The sequence below is a fragment of the Pyrgilauda ruficollis genome, unplaced genomic scaffold (genome assembly GCF_017590135.1).
Source record: "Pyrgilauda ruficollis isolate IOZ18807 unplaced genomic scaffold, ASM1759013v1 scaffold138, whole genome shotgun sequence".
NCBI lineage: Eukaryota > Metazoa > Chordata > Aves > Passeriformes > Passeridae > Pyrgilauda > Pyrgilauda ruficollis.
In genome coordinates, this window is record NW_024512321.1 from 419,863 (window position 1) to 441,265 (window position 21,403).

General features: G+C 43.0%; 1 protein-coding gene across 1 annotated transcript in view; it reads right to left on the bottom strand.

The window, feature by feature from the left end:
* TSNARE1 (t-SNARE domain containing 1) overlaps positions 1-21,403 on the bottom strand; it is a 452,796-nt gene that overhangs the window by 242,377 nt on the left and 189,016 nt on the right. The window contains exon 9 of the mRNA XM_041459558.1: positions 1,382-1,472. Within this exon, the coding sequence (XP_041315492.1) occupies positions 1,382-1,472 (91 nt within the window). The remainder of the gene's footprint in view (positions 1-1,381; positions 1,473-21,403) is intronic.

Genomic DNA, 21,403 nt, shown 5'->3' on the forward strand with positions numbered 1-21,403 from the left:
CATCAAGCTCAGATGTAATTATGCAAGAAAACAAAAACAAAAAAAAAAAAAAAAAAAAACCACCAAAAACCAAAACCAACAAAGCTGTTCCTCCATCCAACACTATTCAAAGCAATATGTTAAAAATTATTCTTGTATTAATCTTGATGCCTACATCTACATGTGGAAACAGTCATTCCAGGCTCCCCTCCCCATCCTCTGGAGCAGACCATCACCCATTGATTTTTTTTTAGGCAGGCTGAGTTGCACATGGTCCTTCACAGGTTATAAAGGTGGCCTCGGGTGATCCAGGTTTTAAATCCTTATCTCAACTGCCTGTTGGCAAGTGCCATAAATCCAGGCTGTAAAAACCACTTGGTCAGAGATGAGTTGTGCGTTTAAAGCAGTCTTATTTCTAGGTGGAAAGGCAGTGAGAACAGGTTGAAGTAATACAGGACTTTGGAAAATGGTAGGTAGTGAAAGAAAATAAAACATGAACACAGGGAAGTTCCTGACTTAGAAACTATATGGATGCTGGAAGCAAGAGTGTAACAGAAATCAAGTAAAATTGTCCTTATTTTCATTTCAGGTGCTGAATGTCATGTGGGTGAAAATTCTCCTTTAACTCTCCAGCTGGAATCTGGTCCCCACAGTTTGCTTGTGTTCTTGCCCATGATGCCAAGTCAGCAGTAACATCTGGGGTATAAAATCATTGTTGGAAGGTCCAAAACCTTCTGTTTGTCCAGTCCTTGCACTGGGGACAATGGGATGGGGATCATTCCTACCTTGTGACACTGATGCTGAGTTGAACCTAGAGATGACAGCCCAGTCTGCACACAAAACAGATGGGATTTTCTGGGATAAATGGGAATTCAGAGTAGGGGTAAATTCTCATTTAAAATCCTGCTCTGATCTGGCCACAGCCTGTATTTATCTACCCCCAAAGCTGCCTTTTCACTAGCACACAGCACTGAAGCAGTGTCATATACAGATATATTCCATGGGTTTGGCCTTTCCAGACACTTAACACATTCCCAAACTCACCTGCACCCCACGACTGAGTCTTTAACCAATGCCAAACTCACGTGAAGCCAGAGTTTTCTGCAATATTTTCACCCAAACTGAGACCCTGAGATAGATATGAACTGGCCAAAGGCTTTGCTGCTGAGTTCTTGATTTCCAATTCTATGTGATCCAGTTTTGGGAAGGGAACTGATGTCTGCAGCTGTTTTCCCTTGGGTCATTTATAAGTGAAAACTACACTTGTTTGAGAAGAAGGGAAGATATATCAAAACACAGAGCTTAACAGCTTTAAAGCACCCACTGCCACTTCTTATTTTCATTATTCCTCCTTCCACAAAACCCATCATTCTCCCCCAACAGCATCTTGACTGACACATACCCTGGATGAGCCTCTGACAATCTCAGACAGCTGCTTGATGGCTTTGGTGCTAGTCGTGATGGTTTTATTAGTCTCCTGCTGGGTGGCATGCCTGCAGAAGAGAAGAGATGATGGGAATTGCAATTGAAATTAATTGCATAATGAGACACTTGGAGAAATCTATCAAGCTGCAGAGCAATTGAGACAACACAACAACAGCAGCACACGGAGGCTCAGGAGGGCTGCAGGAGTCCTGGGTCTTGACCAGCAGTGGAAGCCAGAAGGAAATACTGGGAAGGAGCTGCCCAAAATATTCTTCCTGCTGTCAGCACAAAGACAATGCCTGTGAACCATTCAAAGAGAAGTGATAAGGTGAAAACAGGGGGTGGACAGGGAACAAGGCCATCACAGATGATTGCTACTGCAAATTTTCAAGGAAGGGTTGTACAGCAAAAGGAGACAGGACTGGGGAGTTGCCTGATGGCTTGCCCAGGAAAAATATTGTTCTCAGGAGAGAAATCTGAAATTGAGCAGGACAAATTCACTTACCCTGGTCATCTACCCCTTAATGACACAGTATCTCCAGGAAAGCACTGGGGATGTGAAGGTGCAGAGCTGCTTCACCAGCACTGAGACAGGCAGGAATGGAGCCACCCTTCCACCCCTCCAGTCACAGGTCTCCCTCCCTCTTACACCCCAAACTCCAGTACCATTATTCCTTGTAAGCACTGCTTGCTGGCCTAGCTCTTTGGGACCTTATAAACAAATGGGAAGAGACATAAATGCTTCCCAAAGGTATATATTAGCTCAGTCCAGTAGTTCTCAAGCTTTCTAAGGTCAACAGGACACTCTCGGCTTCTAAGCTTCTCCAGAGAGCACTTCATATCCTTTCAGTCAGAAAGAAGTGGTTTTCCGTGAGGTTTCATTCAAAACCTCAAGAAATACCTGGAAAAGACCTGGAGAAAATGATGTTTTTTCTCCCTTTGAGGACACACACGAGCATGAGCCACAGTTGTATCGAAAACACTCATTTGTCAGTGCTTTTTTTTTTTTTTTTTTTTGCAGAAAGCTTTGGCGAGTGGTGAGATTTGAAATGAATCTTTGATTAAAAAATGTCAAAATGTCTATTCATGGTCCCTCAGTCCTGAAGACCCATGGCTTGTCCTGTCCATTCAGCTCCTTCCTTCTTCTCTGTCAGTTCTGATGGAGAGCACCTCTTTTGAGAGCTAGGTCAGCTCTTCCAGCACCTCCTTTGAAGATCAAGGCCAAACAGCTTTTACCAAACACAACCTTAACTACAAAAACATCGAGACCTCTCTTGTTGAAGTCTTAATCCAAAGTTCGGCAGTTCCTTCCCCACTTCAATGTTTTTGTGCAAACAGCTCAGCTGGGAAAGCTGTCCAGGATCATGGAATCATAGGATGGACTGGGATGGGAAGGACCTCCAAGCTCATCCATTTCCAACCCCCTGCCATGGGCAGGGACACCTTCCAGTGGACCAAGTTCCTTCCAGCCCCATCCAACCTGGCTGTGGACAATTCCAGCAATGGGGAAGCCACAGCTTTTCTGGGCAACATCTGCCAGGGCCTCCCCACCCTCCCAATAAATAAAATTACACTTCAGTTCATACAAGGTACCTGCAAGTGAAAGCTTAGTACACATGAAGACAACATCTCTTAGTTGCACAACAGGAATTCAGACGTGTGCCAATGGTAGAACACTCACACAGAAGGCATGGAATCCTCTGGCACCACACAAGAAGGAGAAATAATCCCATGTAAAGACAAAACTAGATCAAATAATGAGTTATTACCTCTGTTTATTTAAATTAAGATACAATTTCTGTGTTAATTTACCAAAACACACTTCATTTACTGATGATCCCAGGACCCACCACAACAGCTGAGCAATTACATCACTTTTAATTTGAGATGGAAGAGGTCATATCTATCACAGACAGGTATTCCACACTGCCATGGTGAGAGAGGGAGCTGGGAATTGAATCCTGTCACATTGCTAACATTGAGGAGTGCACAGTCAGCCTGATCCCCAATCTCTTAATCAAGTACATCTTGCTACCAAATGCATGAATTCTACAAGCAGCAGATTCAAATCTCAGATTTCCATACCTAATTCCTCTTAATGGAAAGCAAGATGCTGGAGTTGACATCCATTTTGCAGACCTCATTAAATTATCTGCCCACAGAATAACTCAGGGATTTACATACCACTAATTCCCCATCCCCAAAGTAAAATGGCTTGTTAGGCTCTTGCATCTGATCCTTCCCAATATCTAAAGTTAAATAAAGCCTTCTTCATTTGCATTGTAATGTAAATTTTATGTTAGATATCTTACGTAATAAATTCATGCTGGGCACGAACTTTACTCTGCTGGAAAAATAAGTGGGAGCAAGAGTACAAAAAAATAAAAGTTCTGCCTTCCAGCTCTTAATTAAAAATGCACTTTAACCAACATGCTGGTGCTTGATTTTGGCACTTTCCACTATGTTGTCAGCACAATTAACTACTTATTCTTCAGTCTCAGAGATGCGCTCAGGAATCAGACAATGATTATATTTAATTTACATTAAATGCTATTAAGATCTTAATTTAAAAAAAAAAAGCCATCTCAAAACACTGCTTCCTGCAGTATTTTATTTTAATTTGTAATGGTAATAAGATATGTTGTTGTTGATGTTGCTTTTGTTGTTGTTTTTATTATTAGTATTAACAGCATTATTAGTATTATTATCTGTCTTTATATTCTGCTCCCCATGGAAGTGTGGAAGTTAATTAGAGGGGTGTCTCTCATGAATAAAATTTCCTTCTCAAAAGAGTCCTCCACACAACAGTAAGTTAATACTCCATCTGTGGAGCTGCCAAGCACCTAAAATACAAACGCAGTAAAAGATTTACCTGTCTACAGCTCTGCTCTGAAAACAAACCCTGGCAGGGTGAACACCAGAGAGGGCATCTCTTAGGAGGGGTAAACATCTCTTGCTGAGCATTTCTGCGTGCACAAACGCTGCAAAGACAAAGCACTAAATAATCCAGGAGATGCCAAACTGCTGCCTACGAGCTCCCCGTGGCTGCTGTTTCCTCTGCTGGAGGAGCACGGTCCAGCGAATCCCTGATCCCCAGCTGCTCACAGTTTGTTCTTTGGACGATCATCTCTCTAATTTATTTATCCAGTTTTAAAAGGAGCTCTGCGAAGAGGCAGATGCGGTGGCGGCTGCTCCCCCCATCCACAGGGACGCCGGGAAGGAGCTGAACTTCTGCCTCTGCTGCTTCTTTGAGACTCTTGATGAATGGCCAAGCCAGTGGAAAAATAATCAGACCCCAAGTGCAAGAGCAAACACTGGCAAGGGAAGGAGTTCTCTCTGCCTTCCCGTGCCTGCCGATACTCACAAAAATCCCAAAGAGCTTCGTTTTCCAGCTCCAGCAGGAAATGCCATTTCCACTCATAAAACAAGATACGGCTTATTTTGTTTTCATCTGATCCCTAATGGAAGAGCAATAATGCATTTTTCAGGTACAGATCAAAGATACCTTTGCTGTAGTGGTTTGAACATCATTAGATTCAGAATCCCCTTTTTTAGCACAGGGCAACTGCACAGCAATGGAGTCATTTTTGCACTTAAGAGTGGTCAAGTAGGATGGGCAAGAATTAAACCAGATAGCTCAGCATAACTCAAAACTTGTCTTTTTCACAAGCTGCTGTAGTATTTACTGCAGTTTTCTTATCCAAAAAGAGGTAAAAATCAGAGTACTTTGGGCACAGCACTGAGCTGCAGGATCTGTGGCTTAAGCAGGTTGAGCAGCTGCATTTACATTTATTCCATTGCTGCTGGAGACAGAGATGCAAAAGGGAGCATCAAATATGCAGAGGGAGACTGGCACCACAGGACATCTCCTTCCTGTCTTACAGATGGATTCTGTGAAGGACTGGTGGCTGTGGGAACTGATAGGACCCAGCAAACCTCAAATACATGTAGACAAAACTTCATGCATTGCCCACAGGCACAGCAATGGATCCTAAGGATCCTATTCCCTTTTCTCCACCTATTAAAGTTGCTTAACTACAGAGAAAATCCAATGGAGATTCTTTGTGGTCTGTGGAGGGGGGCACCTGTAGCATGAAGTTCTGTCCTGGAACGTGGTCAAAAACCTCAAACAAAGCTGTATTTTTCAAGCTATTAGTGGTGGGCTGAGAGGGGCACCATGTGCTGGGATTTGGTATTGAATTGTGTCAAAACCCATCTGCCACAACAGCCTCAAACCAACACCCTGACAATGAGGCAGAGATTTGGCACATGACTGGCAGTCAGCCCCTGTAAGCTACAAAAGTCCAGTCCAGTTTTCATACATATGAAAACACATATTCATACATTTTCTAACCTATTCCTCTTTGGAGTGTGTGTGGACATTCATCCTTTGAGTAAAGGATGTGCCCCAAGGATGTCCCTCAAGGCTGAGTGAAAAAGATTTGCCCTCAGTCATTGGCCTGGGTGAGTTATATCAACCTCTAATAATTGTTTGCTTTGGTAGATTTAACATGATTTCTTTAATATTGCTTTGATTTAGTGCACTTTCCTGTCTGATACTGTAATACTAGTTTTAGCTTTTATGCTGCGTAGTAAATAATAATAATAATTCTGACTGAGTTCTTTTGTCTAATCATTTATCATAAGAAATAATCCGTTTTCATGGACATATATCTGATTTGCTATCATTAAAATCTGAGGGACAAAGTTGTAAAACTTAGACTGTTGACAAAGTCCGGGGATATTCCTGGTTCCAACTGCCCCCAGGCTCCTCTCTGAGGAGTTCAGAAAGCAAAGGGATCCTCTCTGCACCTCATGACTCAATGGGAGCTTCTCTAACAAACTTTGTCTGAAGCTCACACTCCAACTTTCAACAGCACCCCCAAAATGATGCAGAGAGTCCTCACTGGAGAGGTGACCCAGCCTTATGATGTATCCTACACAGCCAGGATGATCCTACAGCAGAACCAGAGAATATTCTGAGTTGGAAGGGACCCATGAGGATCATCCCAGCCCAACACCTGGCCCAGCACAGGACAATCCCAACAATCCCACCCCAACCCTGAGAGAATTGTTCAAATGCTCCTTGAGCTCTGGAAGTCTTGGGGCTGTGACCAGTCCTTGGGGAGCCTGGTCAGTGCTCAATGGCATTTTGGGGGAAGAACCTTTTCCTGAGGTTCTTCCAAATACAGCCTCCCCTAACACAGCTCCAGACACTGAGATCAGTGTCTGCCTCCCCTCTTCCCATCATGAGGAAGATGAAACACTCATCTGTAGGATGGAAACATTTTCTGCCTTAGATCACTGCACTTTAGAGAATCAGAGAAATGCCAGGATGTCTGGAAAATCATGCTGTGAAAAGGTGACAGAGGAGTCCTGCAAGTTTATTTGAATGGAGGGAGAGAGTACACCAGGGCACAGTTCGTGGGGTTTTCTCTCTCTCTCTTGGATTTTGGAGAGCACATCCTTCTTTTATCCCAAACTCCCAGCTGCATGTGGCCCTCTTCCTTTCCCCATTGCCTGAGGTACCAGGAAGGTGCAGCCTTCCCAAACCACCTACCCCACATTCCCCTTGAACCTGGCATTTTACCCCAAAGTTCAGAAACTCAGGCTTGTGCAGACCCCCTTGTTTCAGGAGTCAAACTGTCTGGGTTCTGGAACAATCCTTAAAGTTAAAAGAGACATTAAGACCCATTTCAAAGACATTAATATCCATCCCCTCACCCACGGAATTGTTTATAAGACATTAGCACACATCTTCCCTATCCAGGACTCGTGGCTCTGTTTCTGCACGATGAATGCAGGGGGCATCTCTCACCTCTAAATAAAGCAGGAAGACGAGCTAGGAGGAAATGTTATTTTTTAGAATCACAGAATCACAGTCTCACAGGATGGTTTGGGTTGAAAGCAACCTCAGAGATCAAACCCTGTGCCATGGGCAGGGATGCCACCCATTAGATCAGGTTCCTCAGGGCCCTATCCAACCTGGCCTAAGTTGTTGCACTAATTTTCACCAAGCCCTAAAGTATATTTTCTGTGTTGTTACAGTCATCAAAGGAAGAACAGTTAAATCTACTTATTCTGGCTCCAAACTGACTTTCTCAGTCGTTTTCCCCCCCCATTTTTTCTTCTTCAAGACCTAATTGTGCATCTTGAGGAATAGTTTACAACAGAGCAAAATAAGAGCTCTAATTCTGACCTGTCAGCAAACCCCTTTGCATAGGTGTAAATCATCCAGCAGAGTAAAAGTCAGGAGAAATACAGACTGCTACTTCCAGGTTTCAAGCCACACAATATTCTAAAATAAAAGCATCATGGATTTCCAATTTACCTGTCACTTGAAAGTATTAGGAGACGTGGCACTATTTTTCTTACAGGAGCTTAGGGCTGTGGCTGTGGTCTGTGGCTGTGTGGGAAAAGAAGGGGAGGTATTTCAAACCCACCTGACATGGGTGAAATACCATCTCTAGAGAGGAACACGGTTTGCAGTTCTGCTGTTCAGTGGTTCTGCATTAAAACCAGGAATTTCTGTCAGCAGCCCTCACAAATTTCATCACAGAAGTGCAAACCTTAGCAAAATTTTTCATGGCTTTTTCAATACCTATTTTTAAATACCTTTTTCATCATGGCTCCTTAAAATTAAATAATCATAAATAAAGGAGCAGTTATTACTGAAATAAGGAGAAAGCTTGCTGCCCTGCAGGATTTGACCAGCTGCAGGCAGCTAGTTACTCATTAACCACCACCAGCAATTCAGATTTGTCTTTGTCAACGAAATTATCTGCAGAAGAGTTTATGAGAACTCCCCCTTAACCCTGCATCACCTACAGATTAGTTCAGCACTGCCTCAGACTCCATCTGTCAAGTCACTGCTGACAGCTCTCAAAAAAGGACCCCACGGGAAGCAGTTCAGCAATGTCACTGCCATTAGTCACCTCTCACGTTGTTTCTCTTTCTCCCACCCATACTATTCCCAAGGAAGCTTTAATTTTAACAGTTCCACTTTCCTTCCTAATGGGAGAGCCCCTTGAATCCTTTGCAACCACCCTGCTAGCACTTGAGATATATTACACCTCCCTCTGCCTCATTATGCAGTAAGCCTCTTAGCTTATGAGAGGCAGAAAGTAATTTAATTTGTCATAATTTCGTTTTGATGAACCCTGATGCCTACTGATCATGATAGTTATAATTTTTTTTTTTCCCCTCCAGGTGCTGATAAACTACTTATTTCTTTTTACCTATTCTTGCAACTTCACTTGTGCTGAGGTAAACCATCCTCCTGCACCAGATTTCTGCAAAAAGCAAACAGATCCCTCCCTTCCCAGCCCAAGGACCTCAGCTGCCCTCCGTGAGCTCTAAATATCCGCCCAAATTTCCAGAATTGCCCCAAAAATCCTTTTAGCGCCCCGAGATAAACGGCACCAAGGCTGTGACCGCTCTGATTGCTTTGCCCGTGCTCTCTAATTCTGTCCTGCCTCTCACATTCCTGCATTAACCAGGGGACCGTGGCTCAACTTCTGCCACAGAAAGGTCACAGGGATGCAGGGATGTGTTCCCGCAGCAATTCTCAGCGGCAGAGCCGGCGGTGCCTGCAGCAATCATCGAAAGCAGTGAGCGACTCACAACCTACAGAGCTGTTATCATGCCTTCCTTCCAGGGATTTGCTGCAGCTCCTTGCTGAAGCTTGGATTGGAGCTGTCTTTCCAGGTTTTTCAGGGCTGGAACTCGATGATCTTTAGGGTTGCTTCCAGCTCAAGACATTCTGTGATTTGATGATTCCGATTCTGCGCAGGGAAAGGTCGCTGCTTTTCATGGCTCTGTAGAAGGAGTTAAGTCAGCTTGAAGGGGGAACTAAAGCCTTTCTGAGTCCTGCTTGTAGTCCAGAAACACAGAGAAAAAATTATATACTGTAAAAGAGTTTTAGAAACTGATGGAAGGTGTCCCTGCCCACAGCAGGAGGCTTGGAGCTGTATGATCTTTATGGTCCCTTCCAACCCAAACCATTCAATGACTCTGTGATGAAAAAGTCCCCCTGCCCTGGAATGGCAGAGATGAGGGTGTTGTCTTAGTTTCATCCTCAAATCTGTTTGTACATGGACTCCAAAAAAATGCAAATTCCCTCTTAACGGTTTGCCCATTGCAGAAAACGGGCTGGAAGCTACAGACTCAAAATCCAAAATAAAACAAATCCCAAGGACTTCATGAAGATAAAAATGATGACTTTGAAACAAGTTTACCCATAATTTATGATCCTGTAGATTAGCTTGTGTGTTTCAGCATTGAACCACAAATATTGCTTTGAGGGTGCACAAATGTGCCAGAAGGTGCCCTGCACACACACACAGACACGCATGTAGGAAAGACAAATGGACAGGAGATAAATGGCACTGCAGATTAATGGAGTCTATTATACTTCCCACACTCCCTCTCTTGGTTTTAGCATTTAACATGCATTCAATACCCGACAGGGCACTGTGAAAAGCAAAGATGAAGGGTTCTTTACTGATGTGAATGAATGATTGCTTCAGCTCTCCTTGAGGAATCACAATGGAACCATCGTTAATAAAAGAGCCAGTACTTGGAGGATGAAAAGTTTTGGTGAAGAGAGATGTAGATTTTTTAGGCTTTATTTCAATTTTAAAAGTTGCTTTTGCTGGTTCATTTGTTTTCTTGCCACCAATTTTTTTCAGTGGCAAGAGCATGCAGAGCAAACATCTGCAAAAAAAGGAACAAATCACATCAATTTCTGAGATGTAGGCATTTTCATCCCAGAAAATACATGTTTCATTAAAAAAAAAAAGCCAAAAAAACCCAACATTGCTTGAACCCAGGCAATTTTAATTGAAAAATGAATCCATTTCATTCAAATGACTGTGATGAGTTTTGTTATTTTGTGAAGTGAGCAAGAAATCAAAGGCAAACAAACAGCTTGAGACACTTCTCAGCTGGCTGTGGTTATTTGTGTATTTCTAGTTAGGAGCATTAAAGCACAAATGCTCCTGTGTGTATGCTTAAATTAAGTGATGTGCCCAAACCCGATTCCTCCATCAGGATTTAAGTGAGAAGGAAAAGGCATTAGCAGCAATTGTGCCCCTGGAATTGTCAGTGTGGAGCAAACAGGCTGTCTCATACAGCCATGAAAAATGTCCACCCTTGGACTAGCAGGAAATCTAAACAGAAAGGCAATGACCAAGCAATCCTTCTGCAGTCCAAAGAGCAGAGCCAGGTGGTTTATCATCTCCAAAAAAGTCAGCTTTAAGAACCAGCAGACAAATATCCAGAGCCCTGCAGCAGTGCAGGGACACGGTGGCTTCGTGCACAGCCCTGGCAGGAATGTTACAGGAAGAATCAGCTCAGCAAGAGAAACTGATCCCCAGTTTCATCCCAGGTTATAAATGAAGGAAATGTCACCATAAAGTTCACAGACCAAACTGGAGGAAGGTTGATTAACACTGGTTTTCTTGATGGAGAATGTGAAGAAAATGTTTCAAAACAACAGCACTGGGGACACCAGGTTTGTTAGAAATACACTCCTAAGGCATAATAAAAAGACTTCATAAACCTCCATGCTGATGTTAATAAATAGTGCACTGTAAATATCAATTATTTAAGCTATCTGTGCGATGCAAATGGACTGGTATTTACAACAGGTGTTGAAGATGATGCAAAATCCACTAACAGTGGCACAACACACAAAGAAATCCAATATTTAGGCAACTCCTGATCTATCTGTTTTGCTTTGGTACCATCACTGGCAGAGGCAATGGCATAGGTTTTGGCTTCCAAGACAGATGTTCATGGATCCCACAAGTTGGGTTTCTCTTGGCATCTCTTTCTTCTCCATCTGGAAATTCCATTCAGGTGGGACAAGAATATTTTGGGTTTATTCATCTAGGATTTAAATGCAACTTCACAAACAAGTCCTGCTTCAGAAATGGCTCATCCATAGAGTCCATATCCTTCTAAACAGAAAAGCATCTTTTGGACCCCTCATTACACAGACAGATCCCTTTTTGTCCCCAAAAAAAATCAATGTTACCATGCTTTATGTCCCACATTTTACCTCCCTGGTCCCAACCCTCTCTCTCACGTGTCCTACAGAGAAGGAACTCAATTTTCTCTCCATATCATTTCCACACCCCCAACAATATGAACTTCACCAAAATCAAACTCCGTCCACAAGTTCTCTAATTCCTAAAACAAAAACAAGCAAACAAACAAACCCCAAACCATTTCACACCAAGAGTTTGCTACTATACTTTTTTTTTATATCAATCTCCCTAAACTCAGATGCTCAATTCCAAATTCCTGTGTAAATCTCCTCAGCCCTGGTGAGGAGGTGAGGCACATCTGGAATGCTGTGTCCAGTTCTGGACTGCTCTGGACATGGAGCTCCTGGAATGGGGTCAGTGAAGGGTGATGAGGATGATCTGGGGACTGGAACATCTCTGATAAGAAAATGCTGAAGGAGCTGGGGCTGTTCAGCCTCAAGAAAAGACAACTGAGAGTCAGCCTCATCCCTCTGTCAGTGTCTGCAGGGAGGGCTCAGAGCAGGGACCAGGCTCTGCTTGGTGTTCCCAGCAATGGGACAAGAGGAATGGGCAGGAAATGATGCCCTGGAAGTTCCACCAGAACATGAGGAAGAACTTCTTTCTGAGCACTGGAATAGATCATCCAGAGAGGGTGTGGAGTCTCCCTCCCTGCAGATATTCCAGAGCCATCTGGACACAATCCTGTGCCTGTGCTCAGGATAGCCCTGCTGGAGCAGGGAGGTGACACCAGGTGACCCCACTGTGGTGCCTTCCAGCCTGACCCATTCCATGATTCTGCATTCCCAAAACATTTCCCCAGCCACATCACCTGAGCTAGGAAAGGACCTCCTGCCTCACGACACCTCCACACATTTATAAAGCACAGCCACTCTCACCTCTCACCTGTCCAGCCCCAGCAACTGAGGAAAGATACCAGGATTTCTCACTCTGGTCCTCTGATCACATTTTCCCTGATAGGGGATGTCCAAACCACTTTCTCACCCAGCTAAAATTCATCCCACATTTGTACCCACAACCATGTCCTAAGCCAGACCTGTAGCTCTCAGCCTGCCTGGTACAAAAATATTGGGACCAGAATGGGAAGCTGCAAACTGCTGCTGCTTCAGACAGAAAAAAAATTACCTTAATGACTCCTTCTGAAGGTGATCACTCCCACTGCTGCTGGGAATGACTTTAACTGCTCCATGTCCTGTGGGTTGGGGCTGTCTGCTCTCACCAGTGCCATTTGTGCTCACTCTGAACCTGTTGTACCTTCCTGAGCAGCTCCCTCAACTCCACAGCAGGAGCAAACACCAAATGCTCCACAACTTTGTTTTTTCTCTTTCCTCCACCTCTTCCTCTGCTGGAAGGGGTTTTGGAGTACAGTGCTATGCAGAGAGGGAGGTCAGCTGGAGGAAAGAGACATTTTAAAGTACAAAGTGAAGCGTAAAAGTCGATGTTGGTAACAGTGCTGGCGCTTTCTGAACACACTCCCTTGAGGCACTTGTGCCAAGGTCTATTTTTTCTGATTTTGGGTTTTTTTTTCAGCAGAAGATGGGAGAACAGAAAAACATGAACATAATATAAGGCAGGAATCAGCTTTAAAATATGTTTGCTTAAGAGCAGGATTTTTTTGTTGTGCTTTTATTTGTTTTCATATTGCACTTTGTTCTCAAAAGCACAGAGATAACTGGAAGGAATTGTGCTGGGAAGAGAAATGGATCTCAGCAGCCTACTTGCCACCTATTGCTCTATCCCTTATACTTCATATGCCTCTTTAAATCTGACATCTCTGCAACTTCTGAGCATAAGGGCAAGCTGTGAAGTACAAGGCAAATTAATATATTTATCCCGCACAGAGTGCAATGCACTCAAAATACAGAGTCTAAATCTCCAAATACTTTTCTTTCTCCTTCACTGTCCTTTCCATTCACCTTATATTTCCCTCTGTCTGGCAGTGCTTTTTGAGCAACACTTTAATTTAGCAGGCAGATAGATGTATCTGTCTCTTTTCAGGAATGATTACCTTTCTAAAACAGGCAAAAAATCTTAAAAGAAATGCCACTGGTGAGACTCCTCTGCTCATCAGCCCCACATTTCATTACTTTAAAGATCCTTCAGGCTCTCAGGTGACAATAATGCATAATTTCTAGCGTGCCAGAAGTCGCTCTTCCCCACCACCCTGCAAGTGACATCAGACCATAAAGCAGACGAGCACTTAGATTACAAAAACACAAGGCACTTTATTGGCCCATAAAACACCCGCTAGAGCAGCCATGTGAATGAAGACCCCATTTTGTGGGACAATAAATTTTGCACCAGCACCCAAAAGGCACTGTTATTACAGGAGTTGTGAAAATCACCATCCCTGGCCCATGACAAAAACCCTCAGACTGTGGCCAGGATGATTTGTGCCTCCACAACAATTAAAATGCACCACTGGTCGTCCAAAAAATTAAACTTCAAAAGAGATCCTGCCCTAGTAAGAAATGAGTACAAATAGATAATAAAAGGATAAACAAACAGAATAAAAGACCTAAGGAAGTCCATTACAAATCACCAAGCTCTGAGGTTTGTTTCAGGTAAGGCAAGACTCTCTTTCTGCTGGCAGAAGCATTTAATGAACTCAGATACAGCAACTCTCTGTTTACAGGGAGGGCCAAGGGAAATATCCAAGGTTTCCAATCCATTCGAATGTGAAAACTGTGAGCCCCGTTATCAGAAACCTCTGCTGCTGATAGCAAATTTGTTCTCCAGGGGGAAAATGGATTCAGCTTAAGAACCACTGTTAAGAGTCCAATGCAGGTGCTTAAAAGAAAATTACCTGATGAAAGATCAATAATGTTTCTCCTCTCCCTGAATCGAGGCTCATGTGCAGAATAAAAAATTCCAGAGACTAAGCCTCTATTGCCTTGCTTCAACACGAGCAATTGTAAATGTAACCAGGGTAGTAAATGACATATTTAAAATCATGTGTTGAAAATCACATTGCATTTGTGCAGGTAGGGACCCAAAAAAGAGAAGAAAACTGAGAAAGTCACACACAGTGCACTGTAAAACCAGATGGAGCAGCCCAAACGTGTTTCCTTGCAGCCTCAGTGCTTAAAAACAGCCTTTCATACAAAATGGTTAAGTGTGCTAAGTTTATGCAACAGCTGCCAAAAAGTTGAGCACATGGATCCAGCTGACAAGTTCCCTAAATGAATTCAGCAGCAATATCCATTGAAGGACCAAAGCACCACAGGAGAGATGCTACTGAAGCATGTGACTGACCTTTCCTTTTAAAATAAAAGGATTTTACATCAAAACAGGGTCAGGCTGAAATGCAAGAAGCTAAAGGGAGTAATCCTAAATATATTTTTTTTTTTCTTTTCCTTCCTGAATGAATAGAAGAGTTTGTTCACCTGAAAATGAACTTCTGGAGTACAGTGAAAATCTGGAGCATTTCAGACACATGAGATCTTGGATAAATGGTGGTGGCTCAGCTGTTACAGAGCAGAAAGAGATTTTCCCCTCCTTGTCAGTTCACTAAAATCTCTCAGTGTGTGCTGTGGCAGCAACAGGAGGCATACGTCAGCTCCAAACTTCTGAGCTGCTTTTGAGTGATTTGAATCAATAATCCCGTAGCTTTCTGAATAAAACCATTGAAATTAAAAGATAGGAATAGTTTATTATATGTGGAGTCCTGCCCTTGGGTCACAACCATTCCCTGCAGTGCTCCAGGCTGGGGTCAGAGTGGCTGAAAAGGGATTGAATGTTAATTCTTTAATTGAGAGAAAACAGTCAGTATCAGATATCCCAAATCCCAAACCAATTCTTGGTTTGGTTTTTTGTCTCAGGACTTCTCCCAAGTGAACAAACCACAAACACTGGGTGGGATCCAGACTCACAACTACTGATGCATGTGACACCCAAGCCACCCTTCCAACCACCTCTTCTCAGGACTGCACCACCCTGGAGGCACCAAAACACAGACTGTGGCTCTCTAGTTACTCAAAAGCCTGTAGGAATTGAGTGTCTGTTCCTTCCATGGGTTTGAAAATACCAGCTCCCTGGAGACAGGCAGATTTCCTTTCCTTAAAGCTCTTTTGCTCTCCAGACTGAGTCCTGCACAGAGAACACCACAAATCAGTTCTGCTGTCAACCCACGAGTTGTGCACGGTCTTCTGGCTGGATCATTCACCTGGATCCCTTCCCCTTATCCCAAAATTGCTGAGAAGGTACAAAAATAAGCGAGCTGGAGGCATGAAGTCAGCATGGGTAAGTGATAAGACAGGAATGAATCCCATCATTTCCCTTAACCTGAGGCTGCCAAAAGCCTGATCAGAGTTGGCCTTGTTGTTGGTCAAGATGACAACCAGAAAACCATCCCAACCAACACGATTTTGTGATGTGTTGAGCTCTGCTCAGGTTACTGGATTGATGCTTTTCCCCAGAATTTAACACCCTTTTCCTTTCACCACTTCATTCCAAGGGTAAGTGAGGGATATCTCAGATCAAAAAAAGCAAGAGCATATCAAAATGTTTGCAAAGCCCTGAAGCATCCACACAATTTAAATAAAATAGACTTGAAAAATAAAATCACTGCTTCCTGATCATCTACTTTTCCTCATTAATGACAAAAAATTAAAAGAAATTAAGTAATCACTGGGTGGAACAGCTAAGAGAACCGGTGATATTTTTAGCAGCACTGCCAAACAGAAATGTTCTGCCCATACATTCCATCCAGTTAGCCCAAAATTTATCTGGGTATTTTGGGGTTCTTTAAGCAGCTCCGTCAGACCAGAGTGCCCACGATGGTCCTGGCATGGATGCAGCCAATCCCAGTCCTGCCTGTCCCTGTCACAGGCAGCCACAACTTCAATTCAGCAAGATTTTAGCAGATGTTACCCCCTTGGTGTGATACAATTTTGTGCCATACTCTCTTACTATCTCTTACAGAAGATAAAAAATCTCTATCAGTGCAGGATCTTATCTACCCTAAAAACTCCCATAAAGGAACTTGGTGAGTCAGCTCTATTCCTTTAATTACTCCACATCAATCTCTTGCATAAATGTATTAATTTAATGCCACTTCAGAAGCGTGCTTTATTATTATTTTGGAGGCTGAAAGATGTCAGAGATAACTACAAAGAAAGGTCTTTGGTGCTGTCTCACTGAGAACAGAAAATAAAACCAGCAATCCACAGCAGCAGCTTCTGAACAATGATAGAAAATCAAATTGTCAAATGTCTGGATGTATGTCAGAGAATCTGATCAGGGGACTTTTTTCTTAATAGAAAGAAAATATTGCAGAAATATCCTTCTTCCCTTCTGCCCTCCCTCCCTGGAGAGCTGATTTTTAATACTCCTTTACAATTTCCCAACCAGCCTGGCACTGTCCAGGACAGTAAATTGGAGATGATAAAAAGTTTACCAGAGTTTAGATAACATGCCTTGTTAGAAGAGCCCAGCAGTTCAGTAACAGCTGTTGTCTCTTGAGAAAATCTGTTTGCAGATGGGCTGGTTGGGGAAAATCCAAGGTATTTCAGCTAATTGTTAAAAATTCAAAGCAGCTTAGAAGCCAACTCTGAAACCACACAGATGTTAAGTAATAGTAATAAAAAACTAATAAAACTGTGGGTTCAGGAGAAAGCACTGACCATACTAAAGCCTATTTCATATATGCTGGCTTTTTTCCATGTTTCCTGTTCAGCAGAATCATTTTTTTCCTTTGTTGTTGAAGAAAATAACTGTTTCTTACCTGCACAATAAGATGAAATTTAACATTGTGACTGCTCTAGCTGATATTTGTTCGAATGTTGACTGGAAGAGCAAAAATATTTTTTAAAAGCTTGAGGAAATAACCTTAAAAAGGAGATGTTTTCCTACCCTGCATTTACTGTTGGATTGTCTCTTATTTTTTTCTGCTAAGATCAAAAAACGGAGGTCACCCAAGACTGCTCCTTTCCAGCCAAATATCCAACTGTCTCATATCAGCTGCCCCATTCAAAACCTTTTGTTTTGCTTTGTTTTTTATTCCACAAGTGACTCCAAGGACGATTTTTCCTCCACACTGAAAGCACTGGCCAGGTGCACACTGCTCCCACAGAGAGCAGCTGCTTTTCCTTTTACAGCACTATTTAAAAAAATGCATTAAGGAGCCAGGTTACTTCTGTTTTAACATTTTGGCTTCTTTCCTGCTTCAGTTCCCCTTTCTGTTGTACTCAGAACTAATTCCTGCTCCTTTTCTCCTGTTTTCTGTGCCTTGTCCATGGGGCTTGGAGGTTCACCCAGCACAGCAAAGTGATGCTCTCATTTGGGCTCTCACTGCACTACAAATGCTGGCAAACAATATCGAAATCTCATTTTAGGACCAAGATGTAATTGGGTCTGAACTTCCCTCTGGCCCTACCCTGACGTAATTCCATTACCTTTAATGGAATTACTCTCGATTTGCACCGGTGTCTTGAATTGAACTTTTGCTTTTCAGGATTTATATATCTTGTTTTCCTACCATTTAAAACAAGAAGCCAGCCAAAGTCATTTCCAACTCATTTTCCCCTCCCCAATAAATTCAGGCATTATTACAGTTTATCTCTGTGACCTCCACTTGCTCTTGTACATCATCCATCTCATTATTCACGGTTTCTGCAGGACTTTGCATTCCATTATCTCCTATTTATAATCCCAGATGTCTGAGAACAAAAGGGGGCAGGGTTCTCCAGAATACACCTTTCTGGCCTCTTTACAAATTTTCTTACTCATTTCCAGCTGGTCCCTGCCTACAGCCTCTTCTTTATCCTCCTGAAATTTTTGTTCTGTCCTTTAAATACAGCTTCCCATGACCCACCTTGTGACTAACAAAAGGAAGATCCAAAGAGGCGTTGCAGATAATTTGTGAAGTAGCAGAAACATAAAGAGACATTTGACATTAACCAGTTTTTAGTTCAGTCCAGGTGGGAAACCGTAATTGTTGATGTGGTCGGTGATCACAAAGTGAGAGGTGGGAAAAAGGCTTCCAGTTCATCATCAAAAAACATTATTTAGCCCACACTCTGTAAATAATACTAAATTATTCAGCAATGTAGTGGTGGATAAATTTTGCAAGTTAAAAAGAAAGTGGAGAAATAAAAAAAAAAAAAAAAGGAATTAATATATCTGGATGCAGTCACCAAATGTGAATATTCCAATTAAATTCAGGCAGCTCTATGTCTTGGCTGACTACAGAGCACTTTTGTGTGACCAGCTCAGTGAAAACACCTCTGCTGCAAGGTGTGAATCCCTCTCAGGAGGAGAGGAGACCTCACCTCCAGCCTCTGCCCATCTTCACAGAGTGGGAGCATTTCTTCCTGTTCTAGGAGCACCTCCTCAGAAAAATACAGTTCAAAAGGCTGTGAGACATCTGCTCAGCCTCTTTCATTTTACAAGTGGAGTCAGAAGTGCACAGTGATGGTTGTGGATGATGCCTCGGTGATGGGTTTCCCCAGATAAGCACACTCAACTTTATTTGTTAATTGTATTTTTTTCCTTTAATTTTTTTTTCTGGTGTCAACCTCTTACCTTCTCGTCACTCCCTGACAGATAAGAACTTTCCCCCCTCGAAGGGGCTTGTACTCTGTAACAAGTCACTTCTCAGACTCATTTATTAAAAAAAAAAAGAAAATAAATAAAAAATTATAAATAAATAAATAAAAACTCAGACTGTGTTACAAGGTTCACTGAGAAACACGTTTTTTTTTTGGTTTTTTTTTTTTCATAGATCTCAATTATGGCTTGTGTTTTCTCAGGATCTTTTTTTATACTTTAACCACAAATTGTGAACACTGAAAATATTCCACTCTGTCCTGCTGCATAATTCCTGAGTTATACAGAGAGACAAAAAATTCATTTTCTTTCCCCAAACACACTTGTAACATGGTCAAACCTGGGAATGCCATTCCTGGGAATTCCTGATGAGTTTCTTGACCCACAACAGGGCAGCGCTTTGCAATGTGCATCTCTGTTTTTAAAATGGTTCAGATAATTTCCTTTTTGGAATAACTTTGTGCCTGGCTATAGAGGAATATGTGCTGCTGGGCAGGACTCAGCCTGACTCAGCTCCTCCAGACTTCCCTGGTCTTTGTGCCAGCTCTGAATTCCAGTAGAAATATTTTCACAGCCACTTAGCGCTGACAAGAGAAATCACTTATGAGGATCAGGCCTGATAGCAAGCACAGAGAAAACCCATTAGAAATGCTCAGTTTTGATTCCAGTTAACTTTGCAGAGAGCTGTCACACTCTTTAGCCTGCCTTTCAGACTCAGTAAACCATGGAGGAAAACTCCTCCTAGGTGTGCCTGCGCTGGGAGAAGAGCAGAGAGATTTGGGTAATAAGAATGATGTTTTTAGGTGACAAGGGAGAGTTTAGTTCTTCATCAGAGTGAGGCCTGGGCATTTATCATTCTCCCTCCAGCACCCTCTTCCTTGAAAAGCGAAGCAGATTGTATAAGCCAGAGGAGACACAGGATATCCCAGCTACATCCCTGGAATTCTGTGTCACCAATGTGTGAAAATCCCCAGGGCAGGGATTGTGCTGGGCACAGGTGTGGTCACACCTCGAGTGCTGTGTCCAGTTCTGGGCCCCTCATGACAAGAAGGACATTGAGGGGCTGGAACGTGCCCAGAGAAGGACAAAAGAGATGGAGAAGGGTCTGGAGCACCGGGAGCAGCTGAGGGAGCTGGGAAAGGGGCTCATCCTGCAAAAAGGAGGCTCAGGGGGGACCTTATCCCTCTCTACAGCTCCCTGAGAGGAGGATGCAGCCAGGTGGGAGTCAGGCTCTGTTCTCAGGTAATAAGTGACAGGATAGAGGAAACAGCCTCAAACTGTTTCAGTAAAGGTTTAGATTGGGTATCAGGAACAATTTCTTAACCAGAAGGGTTGTCATTGGTAAACCAGCCAAGGGCAGTGGTGGTGGCATCACCCCTGGAGGTGGATGTGGCACTTGAGGACACGGTGACCATGGTGGTGATGCTGGGTTGGCAGCTGGACTCGACAACCTAAAATCTCTTTCCCATCTGAACTGTTCTGTGATTCTCTGACTCTGTGACACCATACCTGTACAATCCATGCCAGACTCCTGACACACATCTCACCACGAGGCTCAAACGCCCTGACAGCCCCAAAATCACTCTGCCCAGGCATGTGATTGGCTGAACATCCTTCACGAGGGTTCAGTTTCACTGAAATCATCTTCTGCCTCCACAGGAGCCAGGGATTAACACCTTGACAGTGCATTTTCACCTGTAGCAGGCAGTGAGGAACATTGGCTCTTTGTCCCCTCCACAGACAAATTATCATTCCTGGGACTAATAAAGAAAGTGGAAGTGTCTGCTGTGGGCAGCACCAGGCCATGAGAAAACACAACACACAGTGCACAGCTCACTGTTAAAAAACTGTTACCATGGACCACCCTATTAAAGGAATTTAAGAATCTTAATTAATGTCACTCAAAACCTTAGGTATTAAAATCCACCTGCAGAACAAGGGTGAAATTGCTTCATTTATTCTGTGTTTTTTATGCTAAATGTTTCTGAGCTCAGCTTCCCATTAGCTGAGTATATCAATCCTTGCCAACTTTGCTTTGCTTCTTCACCAACCTCAGCCAAAATTGGAGTGATCTGTCAAAAGAAAACCCACAAAACCTCTCTTGATGTCTGTGTTTCCCTGGATTTTGCAGGGATAGGGAGAGCGTTTCCTTTTTCTTCTTTCTGAAAAGGGATGGTTTGAAGAACTCACATGCTGCTGATGCAATCCTGTTGATTTAGAAAGAAAATGCACAAAGACCCGATCCTCAAGTTCAGTAAAATGAAGAAAAAACGCACCAATAAATAACACTAAACCAAGCAGCATTTTTTTTTTCAAGCTGCCTCTCTGGGAAGTTCTGTGATTCCAAAGCCTCCTGTCCATCCCAGTGCTCCCAGTGTCACCCCTCCAGTCCAGTTTCTCTG